The sequence below is a fragment of the Ambystoma mexicanum genome, chromosome 2p (genome assembly GCF_040938575.1).
Source record: "Ambystoma mexicanum isolate Mex_15411 chromosome 2p, UKY_AmexF1_1, whole genome shotgun sequence".
In the NCBI taxonomy this organism is placed as follows: domain Eukaryota; kingdom Metazoa; phylum Chordata; class Amphibia; order Caudata; family Ambystomatidae; genus Ambystoma; species Ambystoma mexicanum.
Genome location: NC_090923.1, coordinates 1,059,343,442 through 1,059,369,788, shown reverse-complemented (window position 1 = coordinate 1,059,369,788; position 26,347 = coordinate 1,059,343,442). Strand labels below are relative to the sequence as shown.

At 45.6% G+C, this 26,347-nt stretch overlaps 1 protein-coding gene across 2 annotated transcripts in view; it reads right to left on the bottom strand.

Moving 5' to 3' along the window:
• The window catches only part of POLA2 (DNA polymerase alpha 2, accessory subunit), a 910,834-nt gene that overhangs the window by 21,199 nt on the left and 863,288 nt on the right, over positions 1–26,347 (bottom strand). For both annotated transcript variants that reach the window (XM_069644973.1, XM_069644974.1), the window contains 2 exons: positions 14,728–14,787; positions 10,243–10,369 (listed from right to left, as the gene is read on the bottom strand). In XM_069644973.1, coding sequence (XP_069501074.1) covers positions 10,243–10,369; positions 14,728–14,787 — 187 coding nt within the window. The remainder of the gene's footprint in view (positions 1–10,242; positions 10,370–14,727; positions 14,788–26,347) is intronic.

Sequence of the window (26,347 nt, the reverse complement as noted above, 5' to 3'; positions counted from 1 at the left end):
GTGCGATTGCACGCCCCGTCACCGGGTGTGGTCCCTGTAGCGGGACCGGAGTTGAGCCTGGAAGGGTCGGGGACGGGCATGGCGGCTCTAGAATAGTCCACCTCCAGGTCTATAACGTCCGCGTTGGACCTTTGGTCATCCGATGTACCCCCGTCACTTTCGGCTGGTGTCGCGGCAAGGGAGAGAGGCTCCACGTGTGACATTCCGTAAGCGGCCCACCGCTTCAACCGGCGCTCCTTAAGGGTTTAGGTGTTTACACGCCGAACACCGCTTTAGTGCTCTAGAGGGAGACGAGCGTTACACGACGTGTGCCGTCTTTCCACGGATATCTGACCTTAACACACAGGGCAGAATCTAAATGGAGTCCTTTACATAGCAGAAGGGAAGGGTGACCAGACCAAAAAGGAAAGAAGTGGAAAAGAGGAAAGACATCATAGCAGTATGGCAAACCTCGAGCCCACTCTCCCTACTGTGTAGGCCGGCCAGAAGGCCCGACCACGTGGAGGTCCGAACGCCGGATCTTAGGCACCGGAACCCACAGCCGTAGACGATTCCCCCGTAGTCTTCATCGAAGATGTTCTTGATAGGCGAAGTGACTTAACGGGGATTAAACCGACAATTCGGTAAGATAAACAATGTCTCATGAAGAGCTCCGCTATAGGGCGACCAGTTATCTGGGCGGAAAAAAACAATCTGAGGGACCTCGGCGCGTGGGGGATTTTGGGTGCTACACACGTCACGATAGGGATAGTGTTTCAGACACGCCTATGCAGACGTCCCCTTTCGGTCCCCCGAAAGACAAGATGCAATACTCCGCGGTTACCACTGGATGTCGGACCATATGCACAGCATGTGATTCTAAGCAGATTAACAAGCATCAGAAACCTCTTTTCTCTCCTTCAACTCCATGTTTCAGCACTCCTGGGTCCAGTTTCTTCATCTCGTCGCCAGTGTTATAATGAAGGGTGCTTGGGAGATCAGGTAAGGTGGTATGAAGTTCCTTTATTCAGTTACATAGGTAAGATCTCGTGTGAGATCTCATGTAAGTTCCATAGATATTCAACGCAGACTCACTGGCTCCCACCACCCAGGCCCTCTCCCTTCAACTTCCTGACTAAGGAAGCCTCTTCATGCACAAACATTCTAACATTCACCCAGCATTTTCTTATGAGGTCACACCAAAAAAGCTTGGGAGGACCGTCCTACCAAAGCATGCGTCTCCCCCACAAGCCAAGTCCAAGCGGTAATGCTTGGCAAACGTGTGCATAGAAGACCACTTTGCAGCGCAACAAATGTCTCTAACTGGCACTCCCCGCTGAGGAAGCCACGACCCCTCTGCTAGAATGCAGGGCCCCAAACCCTGCTGGAACCTCCTTACCTGCCGTCTGGTAGAACTCACAAAGGCAAAGCACTATCCAGCAAGAGATTGCTTATTTAATAACTGCTTACCACAACCTGGATTGTGAAATAAGTAACAAACTGGTCATCCTTCCTTCTATCCAGGTAGAAACTCAGCGCCCTCTATCCAGGTAGAAACCACTCTTCATCCTTTGAAGGATGGGGTGGAGGGTAAAACTCTGGTAGGTCGATGCACTGGCTCAGGTGAAACGGACACCACTTTTGGGCTTTACCAGAGAGTGCCTGCAATTCACAGTAATTGCCACCAAAAATGCAGTCTTCAATGTGACAAGTCTGATGGAAGCTGAATGCAAAGGCTGAAATGGGGCTACCATCCGAAAGGTTAGAACCAAGTTCAGATCCCAATCAGGGAACGCAAAATGTGAAGAAGGGAAAGAATTAACCAGGACCTTCAAGAACAGGGCCACCACCGAAATGGTAAAACAAAGGAACCTTGGTGTCATTTAAAAAACAAAAGAGCCACTAGATACCACTTCACTGTGTCCATTTGCAGGCCTGATTTGGCTAGGGCCAACAAAAACTTTGCGAAGGAGGTGGGATATGACATGCAGTTACTCCTTTAGCCTTGCACCAAGTCACAAACCTTCTCTATATCTGCATACAGCCAGTTCTAGGAGATCCTGGTACTACTTCCTCCTCACCCAGTCCGGACCAATCAGGATTAAGTGAGCCCTACATCTATGCAATCTCCTGAGAGCACAATGGATGATAGGTATTGGGGGTGTGTGGGGGAGGGAAGAGGGACGCATAATGGAGGTCAACGACCCACTCCGGCTAAAAATGCATCCCTTAATGCCCCCCTTGGGTGAAATTCCCTGGAACAGAACTTATTACACTTCATTGTCCACCGTCCCAAACAGATCCACCGTAGGGCTCCCCACTGGGTGATCTCCAGAGTGACCTCCGGGTAAAGACCGAGCTCTGCCTGCTCAGACCGTCCGCCACCCCTGCAAGACGAGCTGTAGAGGCTGAGATGATTGTTCCTCATCCAGAACCATAGATGCATGGCCTCTGAGGGTCAGAAATGCAAGGTACACAACCCTGTTTAGTTTTCTCACTGTTTCACATTTTATTTTAAACAAAAATAAATAAACCCAAACTAAACCTACTCTACCAAGGGATTCCCTACCTAGTCTAGGATCTAAAGGGAAAACCTAGCATACACAAAACTAACCCTCACACTAAAGGTGGGCAAATAACCAATGTCTTGGATGACTTCTACTTGTTCTGGGCAGATTGTGCTCCCACATAAATGTCCAAAGTCAATTCCCCCCCCCAAAAAAATGGTCTTAAATCAGTTCTTGAAAAGTTCCAAAGAAACAAAGTCACTCAAACAGAAATCTATGGGTAACAGTTTCTTCTTTGGATGAAAAGCTTCCCTTCCAAAGTTCCACAAAGAAAACAGCACCAATGGTAACCTGGATAATATTCAAACAAAAGATACCACTTCCACTTTGCTAACTTTACTTTTCTAACTTCTGAAGCGTCTTGAATGCCATTTGTTAGGATGCGCATCTTAGGGGATTTGCTCTCTCTGTGGCAACTTCCTTGTGCCAATGTCACTGCGAAAGTATGAGTCCATGCCTCACAGACTGCTTCTGAACAACCACAGTTCTACTTCTGCTGCAACTTGATATTGTGGAAATGTGTTAGGCAACTTAAACAAGACTCTTCAAACTATACGGGTTGGCAAGGCACTCTTTCCACTATTACAAGAAAGAGCAGCCTCTTTGCCTACTCTTGTACCTACCACAAAATCTGCCTTAGCTTCTAACTGCCAGAGCTTCAGCTGCACAGATTCCTAACTGACCACTACTGTTTTTTATACATACATTGATTCCATCATGTGCTATATTTGGTTCCATGTAATAATCCCTTCAACTCTGGGATTATCATGATTTCAGGGGGGCTTCACAGCCTGTAGGCCCTTGGTTGCCGATCCCCACAGACCCACATACACACACACACACACACACACACACACACACACACACACACACACACACACACACACACACTTACCAACACCCCTGCCCCTTTCCTTCCCGACCACAAACATTCCCCCTCATCCACAAGTGCAGGTAACTAAGTGCTGATGGAGGATGGCTCATAAGTGCAGAGGGACAGGGGACTGTAGGGTTGCAGATACATACCCTTAAGTGCTGGGGGCAACCGGAGGCAGTGCAAAGGCAACTGGGGCCAGGTGACCAGTGTGCAGGAGTCAGGGACATCAGCAAGGGAGAGTAAGAGAGAAAGCAGAAGTGAGAAGGAAGGTCTTGTGTTTCTTCCAGAACCGGCAATGGTTCTGCTCAAGTTTGAGAGGCAGGGAGGCTGTTCCAGAGGGAGGCACCAGCTGAGGAAAGATCGACGCCCCCACCCTCTGCTTAGATAAGCATCTGACCCACAGATAGTTGGAGGTGGCTGAGCGGAGGGCTCGAGCTGGAAGATGTTTAGGAAGTTGGAGGTAGAGCGGTACCAGGCCCGAGAAAGCCTTATGGACGATGCAAAGGGTCTTAAACTTGATCCTTGCAGCCACAGGGAGCCAATGGAGAAATTTCAGAGCTGCAGAGATATGATCCCTGGGCCTGAGGCCAAGGGCAAGTCTTGCAGTCATGTTCTTGATAAGTTGTGAAGGTTGAAGAGTAGAGACAGGCAGATCTAGAAAGAAGCTGGTGCAATAGCTCAGAGGACCAAGGCTCTGGAGACAGTGAGCTTCTGGGGGAAAGTGAGAAAAGGATGAATACCTCTGAGGAGGTGCAGCTGATAGTTGGACTTCTTAGAGACAGATATACGAGCAGAGAAGGAGAGGGAGGAGTCTAAAATGACACCAAGATTCTTAGCCTCACATGAAGGAGAAGGAAGAGGGCACAGTCTGGGCGGCCAGAGAGGAAAAGAGGGAGCAGATGCTTGTTAAGTTTGAATGCCAACATTTGCAAATTGATCAGTAACTTTATCAACAGTAGCCAGTGCTTTAAGTTGGATAAGAAATTGAGGGGGTAGGGGGATGGAGGCTTGTTTGAGGGCATGGCTTGCATGATAGATGTGGTCTTATAGCTGATGGGGATGGACTAAAGAGGGAGGCAGAGTTCTGAGGGGGCAGAGCTGGCATTTAAACTCCGCTAAAAAGGAAATGTTCAAAATAGTTTTTAAATGGTGCAATTTCTTTCATGCGGTTTCTTTTTCCAAACTCCACACTGTATATCAATTCCACTTGAAACCCCTTCCATGGCAGCGGTGTACCCAAAGATATGTTGTTATTGTCACTTTAAAATCACTTTGCTGTCCCATCATTTGATGAGGTGCAGTCTCCAGGACTGCGAGAACTCTTGCCACATGACATCCTGGCCAAATATTCATGACTCACTTGCACTCAACAGTGAACAGGTCCTGATTTTTGCCTTCTAACATCAATATACTCCAAGGTCGAATAAACGTGGATGTCTTTGTGACAAAGACAATGTGCAGTGGGTCTAATGGCTTCTTTTGTCATAAGAGTTTGGGCACTGATTGACAGCACAAGAGAAACTTAGTTACACCTGTGCACATCAATTGGCCCAACCCACCTGACCAGACTACACCATCCCCCCTCCCATCAGACTGTGGGCAATCATTTGTGCATTACAATCTGTTTGGAGGGGCTGGTGGTCTGTGCAGCCCAGTTTGTAACGTTGTTGCAGACTTCTTTCTTGGACCTTTGCCTTGGATCTATAGTTGATTGGTTATTATGTGAGTCCAGCTTGTGATCCTGCTGAGCACTGTGTTATTGGAGCACATGCTCTTTGTGCTCCTGTTTAAAATCTCTGCTGAGCTGCCTTTCCTGAAACTGGCACCTGGCACTTTGTACTGAACGGGTGTTCTGAATGCCACAGTTTGCAATTCTTACTGACCCCGCCACCTTCCCTGTCATGGGACACTGGCTCTATTGCAGTGAGAGTGGATGTTTGTGGACCTCTGTAACCCCTCCTGAGCCTCACTTACCTGGCACTGGATCCTGGCCTAGTACACAAAGTTGAGGATGCGTGGTCGCCATCTTGTAATACCTGTTGAGCCATCCTTCCCTGGCAGTAGGTGATGCCCCATTGTAATGAGTGGATGCCAACTGGAGCCCAGTTTGTACCAATGCAAACTCTCCATGTCTGGACACTTTAATAAAAGTACAGTGGATATTCTTTGGTCCTCTGCCGGCACTTGGCCCTGGCAATATTGCAGATTGAACATTCTGAGAGTCCCCGATTTTACCACTGCTATGGCTTCTTTTCCTAGTCTCCTGCCCCCACAACATCTTCCTTGGTACTGGAACCCGGCCCTGATGCATTGAGTGGATGTTCTGTATTCCTCAGTTTGAGATCCCTGTCCTGTTTTTCTGGAACTGACTTGGCCCCTTCACTGTTGCAGGGGGTGTTCTCTGATTATACCACAGCTAACCCCCTCCGTGACATTGGCCTATATTAGATTGTAGGTTTTTTGGGATGCAGTTTGTATGGTGCTCCCCCTTCTAGGTCACTGGATCCTGGCCTATAATTGCATTGAGTAGATATTCTGTTCTCTCCAGTTTATAATCGCTGCTGAGCCTCTCATTTGGACACTGGCCCCACTGTAGCGATAGCGGGCGCTCTGAGACTTCAGCATTGCGGAGTGGATGTTGTGTGCCCCATCTAGCACTACTGCTCAGCTCTTTCTTTGGCCCTGGCACTATAGTCGAGGAGATTGTCAGTGGACCCTGGTTTGTAATCCCCTCCTGAGCCCCTTCCGCTGGCACAAGAGCCTCGGCCGATTGCATTGAGTGAATGCTCTGTAGGCCCCAATTTGTGATCCCTGCAGATCCCTCGTCTCTGGCACTCGGTCCTGGCCTCTTTGCACAGTGTGGATGTTTTGTCCACCCCCCCCCCACAGTTAAGCAGCTGCCTTGGATTTGAGCATGGGGAAGTTGGGCACTCGCCCGGAATGGACATGAAACAATTGAGTATTGACAGAGCAACACTTGCAAACTGCCCATCTTTTTAGGACTGTGGAAATCATTATCCATTTGTCTTCCTTCACTGTCACAAGTTGGAGAGCTTCAGGAATGCTTGACGAGCTGACATGCTCACAGGGCACATGAATATTTTGCTCATGGGCCAGGCACATTATGTAAACAATAAGCCAGGGGGACTAAATGCCAAATTCAATCATGATTGAAATGGGAGTTTACTTTCCCATGGATTAAGATCTGGCTCACAATCACTGCAGCGCCGCATAGGACACCTGCTGCTAATGAACAACACTCGCAAGTTCCTGGCGTGACCCTCAGCGAGGGTTGTAAGCCTTGTGTGGGGTCAAGAGGAAGTTAGTGTGACCGACAGCCTGCTGGCTGGCACTTCTGTCAGTCATAGCTTGCCTGACTTGATCATGGCGGGCGCATCTCCCGTCGCGGCTTCGGCCGTGGAGGGATAATGTGTCCCACCGTGGCATGGTGAGATCACGGTGCCTCCACTTTCTGGAGACTGCCGGGGCCCGGTCCACTTAAAGCACTGACAGTAGTAGATTTAATTAAGCCTTTTTGTCTCCTAAGTACTGAGATGATTACCTTTCACTGAGCGGGGCAAGAGAATTAATTATGAAGGTTCCCAATCTCTTCTAAATTATAATCCTCAAAAATGTGATCTCCTGTCATGAATGATCTCAAATGTGCCAGGATCTCATCAAGCAAACCTTATAAATGTTTAATAGGGAAGACTGTTACAACAGCTAGTATAGGCAAATGTTCCATGCACAAATCCTGAGTTTGCCATTCTCCATTGTTTTTCATCTTTTTGCATAGACGCCAAAATTTGGCCTGGCGAAACTGTGCTGCCAAGCTGCCCCCTTGGTAGAATTTACTATGGCGAGGAAGGAATTAAGGTGCAACTTGATGTTATTTGTGCAGATAACTGAGGTTGAAGTACCACTAATGAGGAGGACCAGCAGGTGGCTTGCTGATGGAATTTCTGAAGGACGTGCTGATGGAGAGGCCATCAGAGTACTTCAGTGGTGGGGGCTCCATTAATGAAAGCTGCGCTGATGTAGATTGCACAGTCCGAGAGCACTGACATTTTCCTTGTCAGTGAACGCTTTGCAGGCAGACGATGTGTAGATGTACGCTGACTGTGCAAGCCCCTGAGATGGCCTCAAACATTTTCTGGTACAGCCCAGGTCAGGAAAAAGCCAATCATCCATGTAACACCAACATTTCAAATCTCAACCTTATCTGAGAGATTTGTCTTGCAGACGTTTCTTACTTAGGGTAGATGGCAACCTCTTTGATGACTGCTTTTTATGCGGGTAATGTACGGCCATTTATCCAGCATTCAGAAGGCTTTACAGATCCTTGGCAGATTTGGCAGTCTTCCACAATATGGTGAAGATTAAGGTAATCAATATACTTTTTGTGTTAGTCTTCTGAAAACATATTCCTTAGGGCAAAAGAGTCTTCCTTTCCTCGTATGAAACAGTTTTTGAGAAGATTAAGCCTATTCAAGATGAAGCGGAACATAGCAGCTGATATGGTTGAGAGACCCAGACAGGATCAGGCGCCCCATGCCAGGGAGCTGCAAGGGCCAGTAAAGCAACAAAGATATAAAAAGGTGAAAGTTGTCTGGTAACTTACTTTACAGCTGAAATTTAAAAACAGAAATTCACAAAAAGAGTAATTAACATGACAAAATTAGTTAAACTTAAGGACACCCTTCAGCACTATGCGAGGTTAAGATTCTGAAGATGGCCTTCAGGGTGGAACTTAAGACCTTGTCACCTCACTGGCTAAGGGTTGTAGGGAAGGTATGCTATCACAGGTTTGACACTGACACAATGGATTCAATTTGTAAAACCTTTTCTGCCCTATAACTAAGATGGGAGTAGTCTCGACAATCAAACGATTAACAAAACAGTCCTAGTGGAGTTTGTCAAATCAAAATGGCCTATACTAACAAAAACCTAATGCCTGCCCTACCTCTTGTACAAAAAGTGTAAAAGGAGAAAATGTATGCAAAAGGAAAAGTCAGTGTTCAAATGATTATGTTGCTGAACCAGCTCTAGGTAAGGCGATCCTTGTTGGCAGGAGGACACTCTGGCTCAGCTTCCAACACAGTACACAGTTCAAAACCGTGGGTCGAGGCCCGCTTGGCCTTCCAAGTTTAAAGTTCCTTTCTCAAAACGTTCACAAAGGTCCCCCCATGCCGGGCTCAGACCTCTCATGATACAGTTCACACAAAGTTGCAAGGGGGCTCCCTTCTCCAAGCTCAACATACTTTGAGTCTCCCTCCAAGGCACAGACTACTTTTGGATGTCTAAGTCTTTTGAATGTGAGCGGCTTTCTTTACAAACCACCGCAGGACCACTTCGACTCAACCTTCACCATTTACTTTCACTCATGCGGTTTGTTCGCCCTTTTGCTTCACACAACGCACTTTTCACAGAGACTCTCGAATGGGCTCCTTCCTTTCACCGGACCACTCCGTTACTTAGTATTGCTGATTTGCAGCTGCATTTTACTTTAAAGTTCATTTACAGGTCTGCCTTTCTTCGAGTCTCATCCACATGCGTGCAGCCTTCACTTGTGATATGATGTTGCTACTTCATTCACTTTAACACACACCACTCTCAGGTCGCTTGCCAACTCACTGGCTGTGTGCGCTTCTTTCTTGTTTTGCGTTTTCCGATTTTCGAGTCAAGGTTAATACTACAGGCTTGGCCTTGCCTCCTCAACTCTGCCGTTCACCCGGGATGGTCGCTGGCATCCTTAAAACACAATGCAATCTTCACTTGTGGAATCCGGCTTTCTCCAACCATCTTTTGTGGTCTGTCAGAGGCAACAACCTCCAGTAGGGACGCCTTGGGGTTTCCGGCCTGCTAATTCTCATCCCTTGGTCTGTTGCTCTGCGCCAGTAGGTGTTCCTTCGTCCCAGAAATTTCTGCTTTTTCATGTTCCGCCTTGCTCAGAGTGTATCTTTAGGTGTTGCCTTTTATTTGTGTGAGGAGAGCTAATTGGTATCAGGTGTATGCACTTAGGGTAAAGTGCCCGACCCGATTAACAGGACATGTCCAGTACAATATGAGGGTTAGTCTGATTACTCTCAGTCACCCTCTTCCTCGGCCCAGCGTTTGTGTAAAAAGGGTTGAAGGGGGGTGGCGGGGGAGGAGGGGCGACGGAGTTGGGATTTCAGAAAATTCTAAAAAAAAAATTGGATGGGGTAGATCAAAAAGGGGGAATACCACGTCTCGTAATCGGCTATCTCACCCCCACTCCCTGAAGACCCCTCACCCAGGTGATCCACCCGGACTGGTCCACTCCCAGGGTCTGGATCCAAAGGCAATGGCTGTGCCCTGGCCACCTGAGAGAGATCCCCAGGGACTAGCGGGTGAGATACCCTCTGGTTTCTCACAGGGGCCAATGGCTGAAAATTATAGTTCTAAGTGATGATAGAAGATTACCAAAATTGCCAGCCCGATGAGGAATAATCAAAGCTTTTGGAGAGTTGCTCAGCATTGCAACTGAAGTTGCAGTATGTCAGGATCCAGGATGGCACAGACTTTTTTTTTAATTAAAAAGACAGGTGGGGAAGTTCAGATGAACTGCTTCTCTTGCTAATAATGCTACACTGAAATAGTTTAAGGTAAAAAGATAAAAATAATAGTGAAAATCTGAAAAAGATTTAGGAAAATGAAACTACTGTAGCTCAAAAGATCAATCCATTTGACACAGTTCCAACAGTACACCACCAGGGTGATGCTGCCGGATAACTGTTTCCAGGTACGCTCCGAATCTCCTGGTGCTCCAATAGGTAAACCATGAAAGTATTTTCTTACCTTTATGAAGTAGCGTAGCTCAGAAGGCACAATGAACACATCTGGTGTAACATGCATCTGGGCATAGTTGTAGAAAGCTTCGTAGTCAATGTTGATCTCTTCTGAGGGTGGGTACAGTGGATAGTAGCTGAAAGAACAAAGGATAATGCCAATACAAGAGTTACTTATTTGTCACAAGGAATATTCAAAGAAAGCAGACATAATTACACATGCTTGATGGATATTTGTGCCGGCAGTCTTGCCATGTGCTGGAAACATCAACATTCAAATCTAGGCAACTATTTTGCAGTTGGTTCAAAAACAAACAGTCCGTGGAAAAAAGGAAGATAAAAGAAAAAGGTCCATATTTACAAATATCTTGTCAAAGACCCTTCTTGATATATGAGGTTTTCTGTTAAAGACCCAACTCTCTGCCTGCTCTGCGTGACATCCATATATGAGCAGTTTCCCCAAGATGCCAAATAAGATATGGTACATAAGCTATGGTTATTTTCAAAATAATTCTTAGTGATGCTGGTTGCGTTATCCACATTTACTCAAACAATAACAGCAAAATGAAAAGCAATTCTGATATGGTTTAAACTAAAAAAGAAAACCAACACAAATATTCTGCCACAATAAGAAAATGTTAGCTATGCACGCAGAGTACAAGGGAAGGTTGTTGAAGAGCCTTACAAGGTGCATAGTATGAGAAATGGGCCACATGTGAGGAGTTTCGAGACTGTCCCATGTGGAGAATGGACCAAGGCAGGACACTAAAGGTATTCCATTCTAATCGAACACACTACGCTGGAGGCAGCATTTCCTAAAATGATGGCAGACATGAGATTGGTGAGTAACTAAACAACATTTACAAATATAAAGAACAAGTCACTCAAATTTGGTAATGTTCTTTCTGAAGGTGAAGTCCTGCTTCCCCACAGATTCTGCAGCTCTTAAAATATTGCCCCCGGTCTGCGCTTGTGAACATATTTAAAAGAGACTAGCAACATGTGGAGCAAGGTATCCATTGAAAGACACCATCTGCTTTGGGTTACATTGGTGTAGACCGTGTTAAAGTCCACTAGACTTCTCAGTCTACATCCTGCATAGAAAGACCAGTGTGGCTGTTTTTGTGTTGGCTGGCTGCACAATCACTGTATACCTGCTTGTGATGGGATTGGAGAGCTATATTAAGTGAGCCCTTGGTCAGGGTGAGACGTCGTTCTGTCGCAGTTGCTTTCTTTGCTGGTGCTTCTAACTTGTGGTTCAACCTCGTAGGTATCCTGTTTATTTCTCTTGAGTGGTGGGACAGTTTCTTCAAGTCAGTGGTGGCCAACTGCAACCAGCCTGACCTAGAATTGTGGTGACCAATCTTAGTCCGCTGCTGTTCTTGGGCCAAATCTTCCTTCACCAATAATGTTTTTATTCCCGGATCCAGCAGTCTCTGCAAATTCTTTAGATTATTCATCAGTGGGCCCTTGGGTCTGAGAGTAGTGGGGTTCTGAGGTTCCAGATCTACTGGATTTTCTATTATCTAGAGTTGGCTTCACCTCCCTCTGGCCTGCTGGTTTTCAAAACGTGCACCTTGGGGTGGATCTCTTCTTGCACGTCTCCTCTGACGTCCAATTGCGTTGGTTGCCTCTTCTACTGCACCTGTGGGGTGAAAGAAGAACTTACCCACCTTTTCCCCTAAATCGGGGTAAGCCTAGATCTGGGTCTGCAACCTTTGGCTCTCCAGATGTTTTGGACTATGACTCCAATCAGTCCGAGCAAGCATTTAATAGGGTGAAGCATCATGAGTTATAGGACAAAACATCTGGAGAGCTGCAGGATGCAGACACCTGACCTACATGGATTTGTCCCGTTTAATGGAACTTCTAAAACTCTGTAAAAGTGACAAGCTGGAACTTGCCTGGACAGTGACATTTTTCTGCAGTCTCCCAGGGGCCCTTTAGTTTTGTGAGCTATGTGATTTTAGGAGGTTCCAATGAGCTGTTTATAATTAGCCATTTATTATCTATTTTGAAATCACTGTACTCAATAACTGAAGAGTTTGCATCTATTTTAGCTAGTGTATCGCAATTGCTTCAGATCGGGGTTTTGAGTGTTCTGGGGCTTGTATTGGCTCAGGACTGTGCGGACTACTTTTATCTACCGTTTTGACAGTGACTATTATCATATGCACATGTGTTTTAACCATTTTCCTCCCTCCAGGTATGACTATGTATTTAATACTCCTGAGTTAGGACTACCACATTTCACCATACTGAAATAGTAAAAACACTTCAACTAATGTTCTGGTATTTTGATTCCATGGCTATATGCGGATCAACTTGTCTTGTCTAGGAATCCACTTCTCTCCCCCTTCTTTGACATAGTAAGGTGTACAGTAGTCTGCCACTTAGTACACGATCTGGGCTTTAATGATGAGGGATTCTATCGAAAGGCGCTTTTCACTGTTTTTATAATATATTGGCTCCCTCTTGCGTATTACTTTTTTCAAACTACTTATATTTGTGTAATATGATAATAAAGCATTCATGTATTTTTCTGTATATCTTTGCAGTGTTTTGCCTCATGGAATCTATTGTGCTTTACTGCCCCTCGCTGCTGGCCAAACCCCCACAAAGGTAAAGCCGACTGCTCCACTAGGTTACCCATTCAGAGCGCTTTGGTCTAATTTGGTGGATACAGGCTCAAATAGGATTGACCTTTCACATCCCTCATCAGAGAAGTGCAAAGAAATCTCTAACAGCAACCTTGCCTCTCTGCCTAGTAATAATAAGAATACTTTATGTACAGGACATGTTTCTATTGGCACCTGTAAAATAACTTCCAATCTCTTAATTTAATTTTTTTTGTCTTTTCCCCAGTTCCTTCTCTCCAGTGCCTCCCTTCCGCACCCACACCCTGCCCATTAGTCACCATTAGAGGTATTTGGACATTGCAATGCATCCCAAATAAATGGAAATGGCTGCCCTAAAGGTGTTACCAAGGTGTTCAATGTGAACCCTGCCCATCCCATCCTCACCAATAGCATGACACCACTGGATGTGCGTTGCATAATCATTTGCTAACGGCAGGGACGTTGCTAAGGGGGGGGCTAAAGGGGCTATAGCCCCTGATCTTTTGGTTGTAGCCCCGGATAGAATCTCAGGAGCTACAGCCAAAAGATTAGCTAGCCCTCAGTCCCAACAGTTCCGACTCCAGCATAGCCCCGGGTCTTTTCCAGACCTAGCAACTCCCCTGGCTAACGGCACCTTCAGTAAAAGTCACTCCTCACCTCTACCATGGCGGTTTCCTTTGTTTTCAAAGTTCCCGTTTTCCTCCATTGAATAAGATGTAAAATATAAGTTCATACTGCTTGGTTTTAACGTTCGGCCATTTTAGGTCATTGCAGTTCACAAAGTACTGATGGAGAGGTTCAAACTCTACTCACAAGGTGGCTCCTTTGTTTAAAACTTGAGGGTTTGATCTGCTACACTACCAATGCCATACACATGAAGCATGTACAAGTACATACAAGCTTAAACACAGAAGAGTATGTCGGCACATGATGTGCTCAATGGAAAAAGACTGGGGCGGCATTGCACTCCCAGACTCGTTTTTAGAAAAGGGTCTTATTTATTTGTAGTGAAGTCTGATCAATGTTTTTCAGTGTGAGACAGGGCTGCTACCTTTCCTAAGAATCAGACAGAGGCAAAGCATGTGGTTGACTATTTGGATTAAGGAGTTGTAAAATTATAGGTGATCATACCATTTTACAACATCACTTTATTAAATCTATTATTAAAAATACATTCTTTACAGGACCCTGTAGCTTTGGATACCAATGTTTTGGCAACGGCTGGAGAGCTGGGGATGGTCACATTGCTGCTTTCTCCTAGAGCTTGCCTGTATGTGAAACCTTATTCTATATTTTTATTTTGTGCTCCCGCCATTTTTATATTCCAACAGCTCATATTCCAATATGTGCGTTAGCTGTAGGCCATTTTACATAAACAGTACGTATAGAAGAAAGGTAGTAACAGTACGTATAGAAGAAAGGTAGAACACTGACAAGCTAGAACCCATCTTACATGGCTGCTCCGTCTTTACAAAGTTGTGTCAGATCATCTCCACTAGCGATGCTCTGGTAGAAAAGCATGTACAAGTAGCACATAGAAGCCTAAAAACCACACAATAGAACACTATACGCCAAGTTTCATCTTGGTGAAAGCACTGAATGCCTACCATACAGGAGACAAGAGGGGAACTGTTGGGTTTGCATAAAATCTTGCACATTAACTCTATTACTTGTGCACAGCTCCAGACAGAAGGTGAACAGCTTCACAGTTTGTCCATTTTAAGGGTATCAGCAATGAGGAAAAGGAAATAAATGTGGGAGGTGACTTGCCGATATAGGCTATTGCACTGCAGAAAAGGATACATCACATGTTCGTCAATATTACAAATGTGACTGACAAGAACCGCAGGGGACAACAGATCCCTCGAGATGCTCACCTTCTCTGCGTCAGAACATGCTTAAGGATTCTGCTAAATCTGTCTGAGGCACCTGAAGAGCTGCAATAGAAAGTAAAACATGTGATCTAAAGTATGATAGGTGATATTGCATCAGGTAAAGGCTAACTACAAGATACACGACCCTCCACATCGGTATGGAAATGAACAAACTACTTACCTTTGGTAATGTTTTTTGGTTGCTAAGTTCTTGCTCTCACAGATTTCCTGCAAGACTGGCATCCTGAATGTTGGTGCACTATGACTTAGCTCAACGTTATTGATGCCCATGACTCTGAATGTGGCACCAAACAAATGCACCTGTTACTGTGCGCTCTACCTACACTGTACTCACATGTATCACAGTAATTAAAATCATCACTGGACGCATTGCCTGTAGTTCTAACTGATTTATTGAACATATATACACACATCACCCACAACACCAATGCCCTTATATCACCCCCATCCTCAACACCAATACCCTTTCATCACCCCACCCCCAAACAGAAGTACATTGACATGTCCTGGTCTACTTCTTCCATGCGCTTGCTATGGCCCGCCGCAGGTGGTGGGGTGTGTGGCAGTAATCTCAGATCTCTGTACCGGAATGCTGGCGCTCTCAGTGGGCACAGCAGAAATGGAGAAGCCACTATCCCTCCTGATGTGTTGCAGTTTGAGGGTGATGGACAGTCATTACAGGTTGACATGGCCTCAGCCAGCTCCCACATTCTCTGCACAACCACGGTGATAGCAGCTTTGCCATCCTCTATGCTCCTGCTCTGCCTGTCCACTGCGGTGGCCATCTGCCCGATGCCCCCTGCACAGCATCCCTCATGGCTGGGGAATGGCCCAGTTGTTCCTCAGCAATTTGCTTCACTCGCTCCTGCCGCTGCTCCATGGAACTGAAACTCTCCCAAATCACTGTCAGTTTGATCTGTGGTAATGGGGAAGACTTGGTGGGGCTCTGCTCCCTCCTTGAAGGCTGTGCACAGGTGTGCCATTGCCATCACTGCCAGTGTCTGCTTCCTCTTCAGGGTGCCACAGATGTGCCCAGGGTGTGTTGGGAAGGGGAGAGGAGTCTGGCTGGTTGATACCCCCACTGACCGTTACAGCAGCACTTGTGATGGTGGTAGGTGCAGGCTGTGCCGAGGTAGTGGGTGCAGTGGTGGAGATAGAAATAGCCACTTGCTGCCCAGTAGTGCTAGTGGCCATCGCAGTGGTGTCCCCATGTTTGACACTCAAGTCTATGGGGTTCAGGGGTGGTCTGTGCCGTGGTGGGCACCGGCAAGGGGATGGCTGTGGAGGACTTGCCAGCTAATGTCCCCCTAATGGCAGATCCCCGGCCTGTGTCCTTTGATGTTTGGCCGGCGGATGTAAGGGGCCCCTCATCTCCTGCTTGCCTGCTTCTGTGCCTGAAAGATGTGAGATACTGTTCCTTCTCTTTTATATGCATGTACTGTCTATTCAATGCATTGTGCCTCATTGTCAGATGCGGTGTGTCACCGATTTGATACAGTGTGTTGCTGTTACACATGGGCTGCCTGAGTGGCATCCAGCCCTGCATGACCATTCACCTTGCTGCGGTATAACGCCATAGGGTTTGCCATTTGCATTTCATTAGCAGGTGGACCTGTGCAAATGTTGACTGGGTCATGGTCTTTGTGTACACAATGCATGTGGGGAACCCGTTGGCCACATGTGGGTGGTGGATTGTTGCACAAGACTTTTCTAGGAACTTGTCGTGCTGGGACCTCCGATTAATGTGTTTCATGTTGCATTGTCCTTGTGGCACCTGGTTGTTGCCAGTGGCATTGTGCATCTAACATATGTTATTTAAGTTGTGCATCACATGGCTGTCTCCCCACATGTGGTCATCAAGGATCTGGAAGGGGGAGTTTGGCCATGGTTACTGGGAGGTACCAAGGGTCTCATTCACACCATGTCAAATGGTACACCTGTGAAATATTGCTTTAGGGAATTTGCTGACATTTGTGACTGCATGTCAAGGTTTATAGCTATGGCCTGTAATGTGCACTAATGGCTTGGGCCGCAAGATTGATGGCAGATATTGTGCAAGTGCTTCAGCAGCAACAATATATGGGTTCCCATTATAGATGGGTTAGATACTTCACAGTATGTTGAACATTTACTCACCATGGTCTGCAGGTGTTCCACCACCGACCTCAGCCACACCAACGCATTCCAGGCCAGCCATAATGAGCATCGAGCTCACTGCATCTCACCATGGGTTGAGTTTAGGGGGCTCAATAGTGCCTGCCCCTGTGGCACAGTGATGTTGCCCCGTCAGCGACCCTAAACTGGCCTCAGAGTCGTTCTGTTTTTTTTAATGTCCTCAACTCTGAACACCATACAACTCGCCAGAGTGGACCACAACCTCCTCTGCCAGAACAGTCCGCTCTGCCTCAATATATTTGGGCTTCCCAAAGCGCATTTCTGGGACTTTGCTCCTTCCCTTTTCCCCAGACATTTTCTACAGCGTTTCACCCTCGGATGGATGCAGGAAATAGATGATTTTGAATGGATTGAGTTTTTGAAGGTGGCCTCCCATGCAGCTTTCAGTTCCTTTAAAGACACTATTCCTGCCAGCGCAAATTCCACCAACTTCTTTGGTGGTAACAGTAATTCTGCCAGATATATTCCGAATTACAAATCAGTAGCGCATTTTGGCAGTAAATCCACCAGAATTACCGTTACCGATGATGGCTGGAGCGCACACACTCACTTTTAATGTGGCAGAAATTCCGCTGGACACATTGGTGGTATCAGAAATACCGCCATTTATACCGCCTTACTTGTTATGAGGGCCCATATATGATAATCCCTTTACCAAGCTCTAGCTCAGTTCCGGGGAAGTAGATGTGGGGGTTGAGACTGTCTTTTCCCAATGCGCATTCCAGCCAGGGGATGTGTTACTGGGCAGAAATATGGCAAGCTGCTGTCCAAGATTGGGCAGCCCTTACATGTTTGAATGGTGCAAATCCTTAGCATTGGGGAGCCGCCAAACCAGCAGCTATTCCTCAGATCATTGACTGGAGCAAAGACCCCAGAATTCAAAAATTCTTGGAACAATATAAGCTCTAAGGAGCACGTCAATCAGTATTCCGACACCAACATGCTACAGAGACTGCCCTCATCGATTTGAAGGCACAAATAGATGAACTACGAGATGAAGGTAAAACGGCTCTTCTCCTGCTGTGGGACCTTTCGGCTGCATTCGACCTTGTCGACCACAAGGCCCTTTGCAGCAATCTAGATTCAGCCGCACACTTTCCAAAGAAGCTGTAACTTGGATCAAGTCTTTCCTTAGCGACAGGACTATGAGGGTGTTCTCCCCCACGGCTGCTGTTGACCCGATCCCCATACTGTGCGGAGTTCCTCAGGGCTCATGCGTCTCCCCAACCCTATACAACATATTTACTAAGCCCTTTTTTGATGATCTGGACCTTCTTGGTATCACCTACACGAATTATGCAGATGATACTCAGATTCTCCTCATACTTTCTGGGGATTACAACAAGGATTTGGCCTTGATGAATAGGGTGCATCTCATCATCCAGGCATGGATGGCATCCCATGGTCTATGCCTGAATGATGATAAAACAGAGCATATCATCCTGGGGACCCATCCTAATCTAAAAAAACTAGGCCAAGACTATGCCTCATTTGAGATTGATGTAATATCATCAAGGTGTCACTTGGCTTCTATCTGGACTACATCCTCTCCTTAGACAAACAGGTGAAATCCATGGCTTCTGCCACAGCTTACACTTGTAAGCTCATCAGATCAGGTAAACACTTTCTCACAGATAACAACTGCATTATCTTAGCTAGAGCCTTGATTCTGTCTAGGCTCGACTATTGCAATGCCCTATACATTGGCACTAACAAATCCATCATCCACAGAATTCAAATCCTATAAAATAATGCCATGAGAGCAGTTCCGGGTGTGTCCTAAAGAACACACATCTAAAATTAGGCACCAAAACAACTGGCTGTCTACCCAAAATAAAATCTATCTAAAAGGTGCATCCCTTGTTCACAAAACTTTGAACAATGCCGCACCTAGCTATCTTGCAGACAAATTCCTAAAGAGAAGTTAACCCAACCAGCAAGAACCTTCAATGCCAATAGCCTCATCATACAGAGATTCAGGCTGGATAAGGCTGGGGGAGGCAACTACCAGGTCCGAGCGGCCCAACTATGGAACTCCCTACCACATCCTCTATGTGAGGAGCAGCCTTTTCGGAAATTTAAGACCAACTATTTCAATCTGCTGAAGACTGCCAATGACTAGTTGGTCACTAGCTTTTACTAAACTCATGATACCTCCTACTGTATATACATTTACTCACCATCCTGCGGCCCATCTGTGCATCTACCCTTCCTGGCTAGTGATTCGACGACCTGCTAGTGCCTGTATATAGTCTATTTTGATTGTAATCTGTAACTGACCTCTATGGCCCGTATATATTTTGCTTTGCGTGTAATCCATAATTAACTGTTGTCTACCTGTATTTATTCTGTTGTGTATGTAATCTGTAACCATGTATCCTCAAGCCTTGCATACTCTACTGCTGCGCCCGGCTACCTTCGTGTTTGGTGCGCATTATAAGTGAATAAAACAAACCCCCAAAGAAGAGGAGCATGTGCCGAACACTGCAGCTGCTGACTAGCATTTCCTCCAGCCAAGCACCAGTGATGCCTTGCCTCTCTGCAACAATCCACAGAAGGCCATTGTCAATGTTTTGACCCTTGAGCAGGCAGGACCAATCTGTCACCTGCATGAGAAGCCTGCAACCAGAAGCATTCGTAAGTGTCCCGGGTCCATCTCCTGTGCATTGGGTACAACCCCAGAGTTGCAATTTGGGACTGCGCAGGACCTGGACTTGTGGCCTAAGACCAGTCCTCCTGAAGATGCTGCTCTTCTGCATGAAGAGGGGCTTTCCTGGAGCTGCGTCCTATTCATTGCCACAAGTGTCACCTGCGCCCCCTGATCGGGTGATTTTCGCTGCTGCCTGGGGGTTTCCTGCCGTTGTGCGCCCTGCTTTGGTTTACCATCTTGAGGCGTCTGGGCCATTCTTCATGAAACAGCTGAAACTGTCTTGATCGAGCGTATAATCCCCATCTGGCCAGACCTAATCCTGATGCCAAAAGCAGCCACTACACCCGTGGACCCTCGGCCCCTTGAAACTGGTCCAATGACAGAAGTGGGCCCAGCAATTCTGTGGACTTTAGGGGAACTGCCTCAGAAAAATTAGAGTTCAGAAGAGGAGCTTGCATACTTGTTTTTACCCCACCTCTGACCATAGGGATGACATGGATGTAAAGTCCACTCCTTAACTCTGTCTTGCCCGTTTGTAATCAGTGGATTTCTGGCCAAGGACGCCCCCAGCTAACCCTTACTATGGTGACGAACATTCAATCCTAAAGTGAATTTCTTTTCAACCAACTTCTCACCTGTTCGTTTTGCCACTACTTGTCTTATTCCATAACTTGAGATTTCCAACTCCTCCTCATAGGTACTTACACCCGGGACATTGATTCTTTCAGCGGTACTAAGCCTACTTACATTTTAGAGTAGGACTTAAGTGATAGGTGCCTTAAAGGCTAAATGTAGGTTTTATTTGCACCACCATTTCTTCCCTTTATTGCCTACAGTTTTACCGGTTTCAATATTCTTGAATGACTGCTACTGTTTAAAGTGTAGGTGATTTCACTTTCAAATCGCCAACCGTGTGTGTTCTGACGAATCCAGGGAATTCGTCCCTTCTTCCCAAAGGGGATCCACCCCCTTTGGGACTAGGGAGGTGTGCCTTTGCTATTCTTAGAACGTCTTAGTGGAAAAGAAAAGTGGCACCCCACTGAGGGCGAAGCCTCCCTTAGATGACTAGCCATCCCTTAGCATGGATATTTGCCATCAACCCTTTTTTCAGGAAGACAAGATCTTCATTGGTTATTGGGAATTGCGCCAACACTGTGGGAATGTTTTGTCTGGTTTAGTTTCTGACCCTGTACTGTTGCCGTCACAAAACCAATTGTGTGCTCCATCTCCTTTCAGAGATGAATATAAAGGCCCTGTGAGACCAACAAGGAGAACCAGAGAGCAAGCTGAGGTGCGCCATGCATGTCTAAAGAGCAAAAACGTAGAGGAGGCCTCGCCCCCTTCAAGGCAGAGTCAGTCCCATGCAAGGAGGAGTGAGGAAGCCCGCAGAGCACGGCACTATGAAAGCACTATGCAAGCAGGCCGAGAGGTGGAGAAGCACAGCCCGCCACACTGAGAATCGACAAAACAAAAACCAGAAATGTGGTTGACAGGTGTGTGCGGGATCCGATACCGAAGTCCTGTCAGGAACCAATGGGTAACATGCCAGGATAAGACTAGAAAGCATGAGTGGGGCTTAGAGTCTGAAGAGCCAAAGCGAGGCGGAGAGAGTGGATACCCCACCAGGGGGAGTGAAGCTAGCGACCCCCGGGAGGGGAAGGAACCAAAGGGGTTCCGAGCCAATCCAGGAGAGGCCTGGCTATCCAAGCACACTTGAAGAGACTTTTGTACAGAACTAAGTAACAGGCCCAGAGGCTTAGAGACATTCACTTTTCCCTTACAGCATGGACAGGAGGCCCCAAGGAAACCTTTGTGTTGGCACTGTAAGACGGCAGAAGCAATAAAGTCATTGGTTGGTGACAAGCCATGATGTACAATGCGGGTCAAAAACCAGCCAATTGGGCAAGAGACCCTTGTAGTTCTTGTTAATTTCTAGTGGTAGGGTTAGGATCAGGCCAGTTGGGATTCTAGACGGAGGGCAGCTTTAGTTTGTAGGACATCCTGACGTGCACCCTTTGAACTGTATCTTTCAGCATAGGGGCAACAGTTTTTTCACCAAAATAAAAACCTTTCAGTACAAAACACAATTTGTTGGTCTCCTGATTCCAACCACAGTATAAGGATGTATACTAATTGACTTCAGGAGGACTGTGAAAATTATATATATATATATATATATATATATATATATATATATATATATATATATATATCCATTTCAGATATTCAGGAGTGGGAGTTAAATTTGTCTAGCCTGCACAATCCCCACATTTTAGGTAACTACTTTTTGATAAGTGCAGGGCATTTTCCCACACAGCTGCTACACATACTCTAGCTGCTTAAAGAGGGGGGTTCCTACAAAACCAGTGTCCTCTGAGGGGAGCACAAACACAGCATGGGTTCCAATTCTCTACTCATCTCCTCCACCTCCACAATCCAGCCTAGCACCTCCTTCCAAAGTATCTGGATTTTCCTACATCCCCCCCCACCAAACATACCCAAATGTGCCAGTCTCTTTTCAACCCCTTGAGCACTGGGTGCTAACATTAGGGAACGTATTCGATAGAGCAAGGGAAGCATATTGCCATCAGTGGAGCAATTTAATTCCATGCATCTTATATTGGCAAGACGCTGAAGTCTAAGTCACTGGAACACATTACCGATCATACCCCATCCAATAGTATCCCTCGGAGGTCTTTGTTGCACGGGAGAACCCTTTCTTATCCACCACATTCAGAGCCTCATAGATCTTGGATATCATGCCTCTTGAACTAACATTATTATCCAACACTTTCTCAAAGGCTGTTAACTACCTCCCAATATTCCCAACCCAATTCGGTGCACACAATACACCTTTTCCTTTTAAGCTGAAGAAAGTGAAATACTGACAGCCAACCCAACTGCAGCTCAGAATATGGGTTAGGGTAACAAAATGGCCATCGGTTCATAATTGGCCCGCTCTTTTGAGCCCGCTGCGATTCAAAGTTGGAATCTGGTGGGATCAAAAATCTCTTAGCGGGGGAGCCCATATACAACGCAATAGCAAAGGCCAAGTGGAGAGGTACAGAGTGCTTCTTGTCTTTTTCCACAATTCCCATAACACACAGCACAGGGTGCCATCTAACTTTCCCTGTAAGCCTCACAAGAGACCCAGAATCAGCCCCCCAAAGTTACCGGACCAAAATCCGAGTATCCAAGAAAACCAGTGCTTTCCCTCATTCCTCAAATAAGCTGCTACTCAACTGAGATGCCATTTAGTACTCTTAGTGTGAGCCCCCCTCCCCCCCACCCCTTCTTCACTGGCAAGCAACAATGCACGATAGGCGACCATTGGCTTTTTAACCATGCCACAAAAATTGCAAAGCCAGTCTATTTAGGACACAGAAGGCACTATCCATAAACAAAACTGGCAGCATCTAAACTCTAATAGAACATGGGTAGCTCCAAAGTAGCTGTTCGTGGAGGATTCTCTCGTGCTGATCCTGGAAATTGGCCCCTCCCACTTATTACTACGTAATAAAGATGAGCCCCTTAGTGCTTCAGAAGTAGCTCCGAAGTAGCTGTTCGCTGGAGGATTCTCTCGTGCTGATCCTGGTATGCGTCACATCACAGATTACAGATGCGCCACTAACTAATGAACTATATTGGACTTTGATGGACTTTTACTGCTGCTAATATAATTATCTGTGTTTGCAGCAAATTATATTCACTGAAATGCTCCTTTTTACCCACTTTAGGAAATTGGCCCCTACCACTTATTGCTATGTAATAAAGACGAGCCCCCGCGCGCTCCAGAAGTAGCTGTTCGCTGCGAGCAGCGGAACAGCGGGACAACCCTTATGCTACTTCAGGGGCACCTTTCTAAATACTCATTTAGCGGTAATATGAGCTTATTAGAACTTGTGTCGACGCCACAGTGAGTAATAATACATGAACTATAATAGTCATGTCATATTCCATGCAGTGCTGAAAGTCGAGTGCTGTTGCATGCTTTGTGTATATTCTCTTGTGAACTTTTTCACTATTGCAGTAGATTGCTACATTGTCTATAGCGTTATTTACGTATCCCACTTGTGAATTGGTAATTTTCCCGACTGACAGACGGAAAAGGTGGTCGTCAGCTGGCAAAATCAGTAACTCACTAAAGGAAACCATGATACGCTATACGCTATTCCTACGGTTGAAACGCATCGGGCAAGAGCGTTTCGTATGGCTTACATTTTTAACACATTGTGCACCTTTTTCTGCTCGAGCATACTGCTATATCTTTTAACCTAAATGTACCATTTATGATGTCTTTTAAATAGATCCTGCTTTTTTTTGATAAGTGACAATAAGTGCTGAATCGTTGGTGATAAATCAGTGGTTATTCACATCACTGTTCTATTTTGCTGTTAAGCGCCATTAGCTTGATACAGGATTGCACACACGTATTGTCATACCTACCTCTGTGTACTGGTGTATTTTGGTTTATATACACTATCTACCTAGCCCTTGTGAACCACTTCTGAGTTGTATGGGAACATACTATTAAATAAACAATCAGTTATTGTTATATTTTATATATCCTATATAACGTTATGGCTGATCACCTACGTGAACTTGAAATGCATAAAACATTTAGAAATAGACATATGTATACCTAAGGTCATCACATGCCTTTCTACCCAAGATAATCATATTACGCCTATTTTTCCAAAACTGCACCACTCAACAATCATGCATGTCTGTCTAAAGATAGTAAAATTCCAGCGACAAATGACCTGTTAACTGAATCTACTGATGACTTGATAATGGAATTCTCCAGTGAGCTGGGTTGTGTACGTTCTAAACTAATAAATGATGTACTAGGGGGGTCGTTGGCTCTTAAGCATGATCCCGATTTGATTGAGGATATCGACCCCTCACCTAAAATAGATCTGAACCCAGAGTCTGGTATGATCATCGATAGTGCCAATGTTCCACCCCAAGCTGTTCTGGCTATGCCTGTCATGGTGCCTTCATCTGCGCCTCATGATCTCGTAACTAACCATGCTATTGACCTATCAAACTCTAAGCTCGAAGAGATGGAGCTGGGATATTTAGGTCAAGACCTTGACCATTCTATTGGTGAGCCTATCACTACCCCTCTATTTTTTACCCCACCATCTAAACTAATAAGCCTCCCGGTTCAGAAGCTTTATCCTTAGGCGATTCCATCATGTTGAGTCAATTTCGTATACTATGCCCTTGTTCATGTTCAAATCCTCTGCTAAGACACCTTATCCCACCCATATCTCATTGACTAAGAGCATTACAACCAACCGAGACCCTAAACTAGATGACAGTGATTATGATCAGAGTAGGACCTCTGATGACAAATTTGAGGCCTTAGAAAATCTATTGTCTAATCTATTGGCAAAATGTAGTCTTTTGGAATCTATAATCGATATCCAATCTTTGCTGATACACTCTAGTCTAAGGAGAAAATGTGGTGTACAATGACCGGTGCAATCTATCCCTGTGCCGGTTGTACCTCTTCCTCCTATACCTCAGACCTGCGCAAAGATTCGATCAGATGTACCTTGTGTACATCCACCTAAATGTAAGTCCTGCAGAACAAATCGTGTCTTTCAGGATTTTATGTATGTAAATCGACCAACGAAAAGGAAAAAATGTAATGCAACCCAAGGATCCCCCCCTACAAAACCTACGTCACCAATAACTCCAGGTGTTTCTGCCCATATTGATCCTATTTTGATTGTAACCAATCCTATCCAGTCTGGTATGCCAATAGGCTCTCTAGCTGATTCTAAAACTGGGAAAGAAAAGGAAAACTCGAACCAAACAGCAGGTAAAGCCTCAAGCCGTTGGCCTCGTTGAACAACGGCAAATGACATTGCCGAAGGAATGGATAACAAGTAACCCAGCAATGAAGGACAATCCTCGCTTTAGTCCAAATACATCAACCATAAAAAAAAAAACAACTGTAATGGCAGCTCTACAACTGACCCAAGTCCCTGTCGTCCAAGTTCAAGGCCCACTAAACAGATCAACTATACTCAAGATATTTCATGAAATAGTTCCATTGTGAGTAATAACAAATGATATATATCTAGTTGACCAAATTGAGTTGAGCAATCATTACACATCGAATGTGTGTTTCAAAAATGATGGCACTCTTAACTATGTTTTGGTCTTTGAAGAGCATCTTCTCCAACTGGGCTATATTGCCCAAAAAGTGGAAATCCCTACTGACGACGGTGTTTGGATGAGTCTCGTATTAGAGCATCTCAACTGACTAAAAAGCTTCGTCTTGTACCCTATTATGGATCTAATACCCTAGCAAAAACTGCGCACACGGTATCGGTACAGACACGTGCGATTGAGGCGTCGGGTACAGATGCCGTGCGTCCAGTTGCTAATGGTTCTAATCTATCAAAAGACCTTCCACTCACTATGGGGGAGTTGAGTGCGGTTATTGGGATTTTAACATTTGCTTATACGGGAGCCTTGATATGTGACCAGTATTTGGGTGGGTGATGACCTTTATAGTTTACAAATGGTATTGCGCTGCTTAAAGGGGCATTTCTATTTGTCATCATGGGAACGCCTTTGTTTATGTCAATACAGGGTCATTTGAGAATATGTGGATGTTTTGTTTTGAGTAAGTTTAAGGGATGACATGGTTTTTGTTTTTGGAATGATTTTAGACGTAGGTTTGGGATACTAATTTTTATTAATTGTTTACCATTTTTTGTTTAAGAGTTCAGTTTAGTTAAGGAGGGGTGTCCAGGG